Source organism: Lactuca virosa, chromosome 7 (assembly GCF_052849685.1).
Source record: "Lactuca virosa cultivar CGN04683 chromosome 7, Lactuca_virosa_CGN04683_v6, whole genome shotgun sequence".
In the NCBI taxonomy this organism is placed as follows: Eukaryota; Viridiplantae; Streptophyta; class Magnoliopsida; order Asterales; family Asteraceae; genus Lactuca; species Lactuca virosa.
In genome coordinates this window covers 2734177-2746025 of record NC_136432.1, presented here as the reverse complement: position 1 = coordinate 2746025, position 11849 = coordinate 2734177, and the positions used below count along the sequence as shown (strand labels likewise).

Genomic DNA, 11849 nt, shown 5'->3' with positions numbered 1-11849 from the left:
CGGTTTCACCGAAGAATACTACTTTTAAAGCCGTAGTGCTGTCCGATCATCTTCAGATCAAGTGAGTGTGTAGTTACTTTCTTCTAACGCATATTATGAAGTATTTTATACGAAATACATGTTATGTGTATATTTTGTTGTTATATGTGTGAATGTATATTCACTTTCTTCTATCTCATAGATATGATTTATTATATATGAAATACGTGTTATGTGTATGTGTCTCATCTGTTGTTTGAAATATGTATTGAATGAGAATGCTATACAGGTTTTAAACTATGTATAAAAATATATATTTTTATCTACTAATATGTTGGGTAGAACATGGGTAGATAGTTGATGTGTGATAAACAGATGAGAGGCCTCGATGTTGTTGTTGTTGATCTAGTTATTCAGCGGAGTATGGATAACGACCACAGACTCTTTCTAGACAGTCCAGTGGAACGCTAGCAGGCTCATAACCTGTAAGTGTTGTGAACGATGTGTTCACCGGTGTACTCTATCCCCCTCATGGTTGCCTTTAGGACATCTATTGTTAAGGAAACCCCTTTGCAGTAATGTCTGTCCCGATGAAAAATCCTAGATTAGGTCCCTTGAGATAGATGTTGTTTTAGGGACGTAAAGTGAGGATAACAGGAATGGGTAATCGGGTTATTGTTGGTTAGTGAAATTAAATATAATTATTTATTGTGGGTTGAATACCCTATATGCTCACCATGCTCCCAAGCCTGACCCACTCAGTTTTGTTGTATTACAGGTAGTGGCGCGAGAGCATAAGTTGGATGACTTATCAAGATCTTTTGATATTAGACCAGTTGTTATATGTAACTGTTGTATGGTCTATCTTTTGTTGTTTATGCTTTTGGTATGTTTATCGGAACATGACATCCCGAATATTGTTATATAATGAAAATGCATCTCTTCATGAAATGCTTTGATAAACGTTATTTTATCATATTTTGTTTTGGGAACAAATTCCGCAACTCTTTTAAATCAATCGATTTACTCTGAAACTATTTTAAAAAGCATAAATTAAAACGGTCTTTTCTGGCCGTGATTTTGGGGATGTCACAGTAGCCCATGACATTCCTAGGTAATGACCATGTGGGGTAGCCCATTGCATCCTTACAGGTTTATGTATGCATGACTTATGTGGTATGTGTAGCTTTATATCTAATATGATATGTGTTATGTGGATTGTGTGGGGTATGCTCTGCGAAACTCACTAAGCTTCGTGCTTACAGGTTTGTTTATGGTTCGGATTGATCGCAGTGCACAGACCTATGATTTCTGCAATGAATGATTTTGGGATAAACTCTGATAAATGTTTTACTTGTGGATGATTTGAAATGTTTGAGATAAATGGTATCAATGTTTTAGCTATACTAAAAATGAAATTTTTACTCTTGATTTTTGGGTCGTTACAACCATCCTGAGGACATGGTGTAACACTTCCTTCCGATCCCAATGACAATCCAAACCCCTGAAACGAAACTCCATTCAACAGCTTCCGCAAGCGTTGCACTGGGTCTGACCATGCTGGTCTCTTAAAAGCTGATCCGACCTCTTGGGTCTCCGCCCGAGGTCCTAAACTAAATTCACCTGACCTGAACCTCTCTCATCGAGGTACTCCTAATCAATCTTTCGCCCTCGGCTCTGGGATCTATATCATTCAGGGTCTCGCACCCTGACACACTCACCAGCTCAATCATTAATGGCTAAATTGCAATAGCTGGAGCAACCCCCGCCTTGAACCGGCTACAACTACTCCCAAGACACAGTATCCAATCCCAAAGCGCAATAAATCACACAATCAATCCTTTCCGCATGATACAAGATATCCATGGCAAACTCAAAATCCTGGAAGTCCTTCTGCTAATTGGCTCACCACCGGAGCCGGGACCAAACCCTGGTCCTTCCCTTGCGTGCTCATCCGCATTCTGCACAGCAGCTATCTCCACGGTCCACTTATAACCAGGAATTCTCCTTCCCATAGGTTTCTTAGATTCTCCAAGATTCTTACCGATTCGAGTATGGATCATGTGCTTTTAGTAGTACGGGCCCAATACTACCTTCCGCACCTATCCATACTTTCCTCAGCAATCCTCCTGAATCCTCTAAGTCGCCTACTCCACTGATGCACCAAATATCCGCAAAAAAAAAAAACGGCACAATACCTACCAAAGAAACTCCTAGGCTCCCCCTATGCTCCCAACTTCACCGAACCGCCCCACTAAATTCATTGGAGCATATCCTAGGCTTTCCTAGGTTCCCAACCTCGCCCTGCCATCAGTTGCTGAAGAACTCCTCCTGATGTCATCCATCTACCTCCTGAATATCGTCATATTCACTTAGTAGCCGACTACCATCACTCAAGAGTTCCACAAAGCACAAAGCAAGCAACATTCGTGCAGTAGCACTGCGATCCAAAAGACTATCATAGAACAGTCAGCCCACATATCACAACTCGTGCTATCCACATCCATCCATCCTCACTGTCGGTTGCCTTATGCATGCAAATTATACACATAACAGTATCTAATAGACTGTCGAATAATAGACTCTACCCTAGGACCACAACCAAATAAGGAACAGGAAATAAGGCCAAATCAATTATTCTAAGGCTATAAGATCCTAACCGTATATAATTTTAAAAGCATACACTTAGCAGTTACTAATACCAATAATCATTCTCATTCTTAGCATGGCATACAGTATCCCCAAGGCTACAAGCATCACATATTAAGCCAATATATCGTTGATTACTCAGCACTAGCATGCAAGTCTACCAGCTCATACAACATATAAAGGCATCTCTCCTAGCCCTAACTAGCATGCGATTCTCAGATTCATAAATCAGTCATAACATATAACATATATGGGTATTCTGGGGAAACTTACTTGAGCTCGGCTGATTGCACGCACCACACCCTTTCTTGTCTTAGAAAAATTTTCCTTGAAAACATTTTTCTTTTGAAAACTTTACATATCCTCAGTTTGAGTTCAGACACACCCGAAAGTATGTCCGATTCCGTCAAACCAAGGCTCTGATACCAACTTGTAACGACCCAAAAATCAAGGGTAAAAATTTCATTTTTGATATAGCCAAAACATTGATATCATTTATTCAAAACATTCCAAAACATCGTTAGTTAAAACATTTATCAGAGTTCATCCCAAAATCACTCATTGCAGAAAACATAGGTGTGTGCGTCGTGATCAAGCCGTTCCCTTCCTTTCCAAGATGATACCTGAAACCAAAACTATAAACCGTAAGCACGAAGCTTAGTGAGTCCCCTAGAGCATACCCCACACACAATCCATATAACACATATCATATTAGCTATAAAAGCTACATATATCACATAAGCCATGCATACAACATATAAGAAAGCCATGGAAACCCTCCAGGGTCTTACACCTTGTGCCATTGGAACCCCCACGTGGTCTTAACTGCCTGTCATGGGAACCCCCACATGGTCTTCCTGCCTTGGGAACCCCCACAAGGTCTTCACTACCAAAGAAGACATAATGCAAACTATACATGCAAATATACTAGGATGTCATGGAAACCCTCCAAGGTCTTACACCAAATGCCACGGGAACCCCCACGTGGTCTCATACTACTGCCACGGGAACCCCCCGGGGTCTTTCATGCAAATGTCATACTAACATAACGCATAATCAATCAACAATCCACATATTACAAAATGGGTCGGCCTTGGTGCGTTAGACCTAGGGGTGAACATGGTGCGGTTTTAGGGCCAAACCGAACCGTAAACCGCGAGGTGCGGTTTTTGAATTCTAAAAACCGTTAGGTGCGGTTTTTCAACGGTTCGGTTTGCGGTTTTTGAGTGCGGTTTCGGTTTGTATCGGTTCGGTGTCGTTTTAAACCGAGTCATTCATATGGTGCGGTTTTTTATGTTCATCGGTACGATTTTTTTTACCATGATGTTCATGTAAAGATTTATGATTATATGACATGATATCATTTCATTTCCTCATATTTAGAAGCTGTAATTTTGAGTTTTTTATGTTGTTTACTTGATCACTTCATTTGCAACCCATATTCCCAAGCTCGTTTTTTATTCAATTTGCGCTTAGAAGTTACAAGCTTGCAAGTTGTAGCCTACATAGTGTTTACACTTTACACATAATCATTAAGTCACGAACACAAAGTGAAAAACTCACATATTAAACCTAATACCTAATTACTAATTACCGCCAAGTTCAATATATAATATATGTATAAATTAGAATTTATTAGTTTTTTAAATAATATGTATAATTGTATAATATAAATTAGTGATTAATTTTATTTTTAGTAAGCTTGCGGTGCGGTTCGGTTTTGGTGGTCCAGTTTCTAGATAAAAACCGCACCGCACCAATAAATTCGGTTTTTCAAAAAAATGAAATCCGCACCATCGGTTTTTGCGTCGGTTTCGGTTGCGGTTTTTCTTTTATCGGTTCGGTTTTTGCTCACCCCTAGTTAGACCCATTGGTATGGTGAGAAGACTCACCTCGAATGCAGGAGCACTACAAGAAAAAGACCCTTTTACGACACGCAAACCACAACACTCATTGATTTATGTTACGCAAAAGAGAGTGACATTAAAAAAGTGTAGTCTCTTCAAAAAATTTAAGGATTTAATTATTGCGTGCCCTTTAGTGTCTCATGTAAAAAAATAAAAAACACGGAGGGCAAAATGTGCGTGTGTCGCTTTATGATTTTTACTCAAAACGCGCGTTTCTAAAAATTTTCAATACCCCGCTTCAAATCCCCCTTCATTCTCTTCTTCTCTTCTCTCTGCAAACCTTAATCATGATACCATATCTGCTATACACCTCGACAACTCATATAATCGTTCTATAATTTTTTCTTAAAAACTCGCGTTCCCTCTCTCGCATTTTCCTCGCTATTTCCTCATCCTCAAGCTCTATCCACTCGTCCATTCTTCTTCCGATGAATTTATTTGCCACACCAGCAGCTCCCGCCGCTACACCATCATCGGCTCCGGATAACCCTACCGCCAACATGGATTCCTGTATGAAGAAATCAGTCAACCTACGTTTTCATCGATCCATACAAGTAGAAAATAGCTAAAAAATGGTAGTAGTTCGAAGAGTCAATCTGGGTTCATAGGTTTATTGGTATCAACTCAGGGTTTGGGTTCATGTCCGCTTTCTAAAGAGCCCCAAAACTTGACACTTAGGCAGTAAAATCGTCTCTGTTTCTGGGATACCGACTGTAATTTTGCTCGTCATCGCCTCCCCTGTGAAGCCAACGGCCGGAGACATTCGACAGTTGCATCTCCATCGCAGCCAACCCCCAGGGTCCATTTTTTCGTCCTTCTTTTCTACTTTTTTTTCTTCCTTTTTTCCATCGCACTTTACAATTGGGTTTCTGCTATTGGAGGAGCAACAACTGGGCATGCTGAGATGGGGAATGTTCGTGAAGCCCTAAAATTTGAACCTAGTTCATGATACACCTCCTATGCAACCTTTCGTTTTCATATATTTCAGTCAAAATTTTGAATAACAAGTATCATTTTTCCAATTTTGTGTTCTAAATAGTATTGTAGGTATTTGGTTGTTCTATTATATGTTTCTTGTATTAACGTCAAAAAAAAGTTGTGTGTTCATTTTTCAACAAAACTAAAGGGGATAATTAGGAGTTAGAATCGAAACATATATTGTAATTTATTGGGTTTCAAAGTTAAACCTCATCAAAGTTATAGACAATTATGGTTCTGAAAGCATTACGCATTACGAAATATTGGTGTATTTTTCACTTCTTTTTGTGAACGAATAAACAGAAAACAAGCTTTTGTCAAACGAGGTTTAAATTAAACTAAATCAATGTCAATTCCTAAAACTTGTGTTTGTGGATTTGTTATTTGTTAATATTCAGAATCTATGATTTTATTGTAGGCTCTACGTGTTTGGGACTCAAGAAGTGGCTCAAAGATGATGAAGCTTCGATGGCATACAAATAACATTAGGGATTTGCTTCTTGACTCCACTGGGAGGTTTGTGTTCTTTCAGAATTGCTTAAGTTTTTTAAAATTAAAATTTATATTTTCTTTGTGTAATTAAATTATTAGGTTATTGGGTTTCTAATTCTTTTTAAATTTTCAATGATGCAGGTTCTGTTTATCAGGATCTTCGGATTCTATGATTAGGTAGCTTTTGTATATATATATATATATATATATATATATATATATATATATATATATATATATATATATAGTACTCATTATTTTTTTTTAAATATTAACTTTTTTTTATTTTTATAGATTATGGGATCTAGGACAGCAAAGATGTGTGCATTCATATGCAGTTCACACAGATTTTGTTTGGTCACTTGCTAGCACTCCTACATTCAATCATGTGTATAGTGGTGGAAGAGATCTTTCTGTAAGTTCACTTTTTTATATTTCAATGAAAGAAAATAAATATTTAATGTTTTTGTTTTTTTGTTTTTTTTATAGTTGTACTTAACGGATCTTTCAATGAGGAAGAGTATACTTCTTTGCACAAAAGAACATCCAATTCAGGAACCACGTTTGTAAGTTTTGCTTACTTTTTAGTTGAGGTTTATAACATTTTATGTGCATATGACTATTTAGAATTATAATATTATTACTTTATAGTTTATATTGTTGATTGAATTATTTTTTTAATACATTAGTATAACTTGTTATTTGAAAATATGGTATTTTGTAAGAAAAAGTTATAATTGAACAACATACAAATACAATTAAAAATCATTCAAAATGGACAAGTTTACAACATATTATCTATATGATGTTATAAAACTTATTAAAAACACAATGAAAAGCTTTAAAGTTGGTCTATGTGGTTTACTGATTTTTTTTAAGGTTTGGTCCTTGTGGTCAAGGGTAAAATGGTAATTAAAAAAATGAACAACTGAGTAGTTAGATATAAGGGCCAAATTTGTTATGGAACACCAATATAAAGACCAAAATTGCAAACCAAATTCTTTATGGACGAAAACTGAAAAAACATTTATACTTAGGGACCAAAAATATAACTTACTATAATTTTAATCTTTCTTCTACATTAATTGTAAGTTGTGTAGAATCTTTACTGTTTATATATGCGTATATCTTGAAGTTTTTCTGTTTAAGACTTCAAAAAACTAACTAATGTAATTTGACATGTATGTAGGTTCCTGTTTATAAAGAACCAATATTCAGTATTAATGGAATTCCAGGAACCGTGCAATTTGAAATTATGAACAATAGACGACACGTTTTAACCAAGGTACACATTAAGTTTTTCATTTTATTTTATGTTCTTTCATTTTTCTTAAAAAAAAGTTCACTTTTTTTTTTAAAGAGAGTAAGAAATACGTCTTCTATAGGATAATGCTGGTTGTGTAAAGCTTTGGGAGATCACTAGAGGTGTTGTGATAGAAGACTATGGACAGGTGTCATTTGAAAAAAGAAGGTAGAACTTTTCGAGATGGTACGTTTGACCATTTCATACATCTTTTCTTTGAATTTTGACTTTTTGACTTTTGACCATGCTGTCCACGTCCAGATCAGCATTCCTGTGTGGTTGACTATAGATAGTAGACTCGGAAACTTATCTGTCCATTTGGACACCCCACAGTGTTTTTCAACAGAAATGTATTCTGTTGATCTTAACAGCACCGAAAAGGCTGAGGACGATAAGGTAAATTTTAATTTCATTATTTTATCAATATATTACATTGCATACAAATGCACCTCAAGGATATGTTCCCATTTCTGATAACGGATCTTTAGAGTATGTTGATGCATTAGCAATGAATGATACTGGAACTCTTCAGTTTCATTGTTTAATTGTTGGATTCATAACAAAGATATTGTATGCTAAATGAAATTTATGTTGATCCTAAAAACATTTCAATTCATTTTGAAATTTATGTATGGATATTCCAATTCCATTTCCATTTCCATTTCCATTTCCAATTCCAATTCCAATTCCATTCGAATCCATTGAAATGCTCACTTATATTAAAAGCTAGATTTTTTATTTTACTTTTGGTGGATTCAGGATTTCAGAAGTAAGGAGAAGGAATTAAAAGCTAAAGAGGTTGAATTGAAAAGGAGAGAACAGGTGCTTATTTTATTTAAATCCTTTTGGGAATGGATGTCTATTATTATATTGAACTTTTAAAAATGTCAAATCATTTAGCTAAAAATAGTTTGACTTTCTTAACTAATCCCATCAGCATTTTGGTTTATTACAATAATACTAAACTATTTGCAAAGTATATTGTTAAAAAATCAACAAAGTATATTCGCAAATGTAAAGAATGAATGTTGTATTTTGTTTATTTTTAACTAATATACTTTACATATTGTTTTATTAAATGAAACCATAAATGAAATTCCTCAAGAAAGTCAACGGATTATTCACAGATGACCTAAATGATACAAATTGAAAAGTGAATTGCTTTTTTATAATCTTATTACTATGATTTTCAATTTTGTAACGATTTGCACATATCTATATTCCATCCAATTACACCATTTTTATCATTTCTTCAAATTTTGTGTTTGTAGGTCATACAGAGGCTGTACTTTCAGTTGTCTTTAGCCCTGACAGACAACAGTTGGCTAGTGGTTCAGGTGACACAACTGTCTGACTCTGGGACTTGAATACCCAAACGCCTATGTTCACCTGTACAGGTTAGAAACCAGCATAACAAGTTTACTTTCTTTAAAGAGACAAAAAGAACATTTACAAACTCAAGTACTGAGTATGTTTTGTATTTTTTTTTTTAAATTATAGGGTCATGGACATTGGGTGAATTCTTTGGCATTAAGTACTAAGTATGTTTTACGGACTGGAGCTTTTGATCATACACGTAAACAGTATTCATCTCCAGAAGAGATGAAAGAGGTAAGTTGATGTTTTATTTGTGTGTTTTTAGTACTCATTTATTGGTATGAGAATTGAATATATATATATATATATATATATATATATATATATATATATATATATATTACAGGCAGCTTTAGAGAGATACAATAAGATGAAGGGTGAAAGTACCAGTGATGATTTCTGCAGAAGAGCTTGGGGCAAAAGACATCACCTTATGACTTGTATTCATACAACAATATTCCTACCAATTCATTGCCTCATGATATAAGGTAGCCAACTTTTTTTTTGCATTTTCTTTTCTCCTTTCTTATATTCCTCATGTATATTTTCATGTTCCCTGAAATGACAATTTGGCATGCTTTTGTTGTTAGGCTGAGACCTGGAAATGTGATTTTTAACCACAATTTGGAATGGCTGAATGACAACATGGGATCTAGAGTTGACTATTCTGCCCCTGGTCATGGCTGCACCACTATGTTATACAATGTTGATGGGAGTCGGTAATATAGTTTCTTGAATTCATTTTTTAAGAATATAATCCAAATTATTCTGTTTTTTGATAAAAAAAATGTTATTTGCAAATTACGATAGCTTGTTTCAGGTTGTTTTCTTGGAGAACAAGTAAAGAAGGGGAGTATCAATATTCTCACTACCACAGATGCTGATGGTGGACTCCAGGTTAGTAAATTTCCTTTAGTCACTACCACAGATGCAGACGGTGGACTACAGATTTTTCCATGGTTGAGGTTCAACAAGGAAGGAAATCTTCTTGTTGTTGCTACTGCTGACAATGGGATCAAGATTCTTGCAAATGCTTTTGGTTTGAGGTCTATAAGGTTCAACTAATACTCTCTCTTGTCTCGGCTTGGCTTACAATCTTGTATTTTGAAATGCAGCACGGGACACAAGAAAGAGATCATTCTTCAGAAAGGATTGGTATGTTTTTATCTAACAATTTAAGGGCATATTTTGTATTTTGTGGTTGTGTACAGTTATGGAGAATGCCAAAATTGTGGGTTAGATTTATGAAATGCATTTCACAAACACAACCACATTCTTTTCGTGTTTTATTAAAAGTAAATATATCCCCTTGTTCATTTTCACTTTCATATTTTGTATTTGATTTTTTTGGTTTATATTAAGTTAACTGAAGCAGTATAATATAATAGAATAGAAAGTGTTGCTTTTTTTTTGGAAAGTAGCACTATTTCACTCTTTCATATTGACTTTTGTAATCTACATGTGTATTAAATTTTAATATTTTATACAGATATGGGTTCTATTGAAGCTTGGATTCTTGGAAAAAGGTATGTTACTACATGTGTATTAAATTTTAATATTTTATAACATAGATTGATGATGCTTGAAGCCTTTCTGAATACTAATGTGTTAATGATGAAAACAGGTATCATGTGGAAACAGAAGCATAACAATAAGAAGTAGAAACAAGAAGGTGTTCCTTAATAGCAATGCCGTATTAGGTTATATAGGAAAAACCTCTTAATAACAATATACAATCGGAACCCCTTAATATCAATGTATTACAATGTTTTGACATGATGTTATTGGATGAAATTGATTGTTTTGGCATACATTTTTTTCTATATTTTTGTATTATGCGTAAAAGAGTATCGTAAAGGCACGTCGTATATGCATATTGTAAATGGTTGCTGAAGCTTATGACACGCAAATGCGTGTCATCTTCATTTATGACAGGGGCTATAATGATACGCAATGCGTGCCCTAAACGCGCGTCGTAAGGTTACGACACGCAAATGCGTGTCGTCTTCCTTTATGACAGGGCCTTCCTTGATACGCATTGCGTGTCGTAAATGAGCGTCGTAAATGCGTGTCGTAAATGCGCGTCGTCTATAGACGACGTGCAAAAGCGTGTCGTCTCTTGTTATGACAGGGCTTTCCTTGACACATATTTGCGCGTCGTCTGAGCGTTTTACGACACAAATTGTGCGTCGTAAAAGACTGTTTTTCTAGTAGTGGAGCTTCCCGAATGACATCCTTAGTTGTTACTCTGCCGACTTCCCGGGCAATCAATACCAATCAGTTGACCCAATTAGCAAGTTGGGTTCCATACCATAATCCATAATCTATATATGGGGTAAAATGACCACTCTACCCTTGGCCCAGTATGATCCAAGACTAAGGCCCAAGCCCAAACAAAAGCCCAACACTATAATGTCCATAAATCCATCAATGGACCTAATCCGCGAAGGCCCAATACCAAAAAACCTAAAATACTGAATGGTCAACCCTAGTCAACTCCTGGTCAAAGTCGAAGTCAACAGTCAAGGTCAACAGTTCATGTTAACCTCCACTCGTCGAGTGCATCCAGCAACTCGTCGAGTTAACTGTATGACTTCTCAACTCACCGAGTTACTATTGTAACTCGTCGAGTTCCTCCCGAGTCCATTCCACTGAATCCCGCATCAACTCGCCGAGTCACCCTAGTGACTCGTCGAGTTCATCAAATCTCCAGAAAACTAAAGTCCGATCAGACCAAAACCCTAATCCTTCACTGCACTCATTCGGAAACTCAGAAACGGGAAAACCCTACCCCGACTCGTCGAGTCAACTAAGGGACTCGACGAGTTCCTTTAGTCATTTCTAGTGGGATCCAAGGTCCCAAACTTCAGATCCAACCCCCTATGGTTGAGATACTACGTAAAGTTGCTAACTTTACATCCATGCAAGGCATTAAAGGCTAAAAACACTTAAGCAAAGCTTGTCAAGGGACCTAGAGCATGAAGGAGGGCCAAGACTTGATAAAGTTGGCAACTTTAAGTCCCTAAAGGCCCTGAGATGTCCAAATCTAGAGCCATATCTTCATATCATTCTCAAAACCAAGAATGGTACCAAACTAGGCTAATAATTGCCATAAACTTTCATAGAAGGAGATCTAAGCAATGAAAGGTCACGGTTTCGACTTT

The 11849-nt window shown here is 36.1% G+C and overlaps 1 protein-coding gene across 8 annotated transcripts; it reads left to right on the top strand.

The window, feature by feature from the left end:
* Positions 1-4782: 4782 nt before the first annotated feature.
* Positions 4783-10494, top strand: LOC145127848 (uncharacterized). 8 transcript variants are annotated; one of them, XM_079062976.1, is made up of 16 exons: positions 4783-5045; positions 5932-6029; positions 6147-6182; positions 6300-6420; positions 6495-6571; positions 7195-7290; positions 7391-7494; positions 7570-7704; positions 8068-8130; positions 8580-8705; positions 8809-8919; positions 9032-9173; positions 9276-9404; positions 9506-9840; positions 10175-10211; positions 10310-10494. In XM_079062976.1, exons 2-6 carry the CDS (start codon positions 5968-5970, stop codon positions 7262-7264), a joined length of 366 nt encoding a protein of 121 aa, XP_078919102.1. In that variant the 5' UTR covers positions 4783-5045; positions 5932-5967; the 3' UTR covers positions 7265-7290; positions 7391-7494; positions 7570-7704; positions 8068-8130; positions 8580-8705; positions 8809-8919; positions 9032-9173; positions 9276-9404; positions 9506-9840; positions 10175-10211; positions 10310-10494. The 8 variants fall into 8 exon arrangements, with proteins under 8 accessions (XP_078919102.1, XP_078919099.1, XP_078919098.1 ...); XM_079062973.1 differs by having other exon boundaries at positions 4783-5334; XM_079062972.1 differs by having other exon boundaries at positions 4783-5839.
* Positions 10495-11849: the final 1355 nt, after the last annotated feature.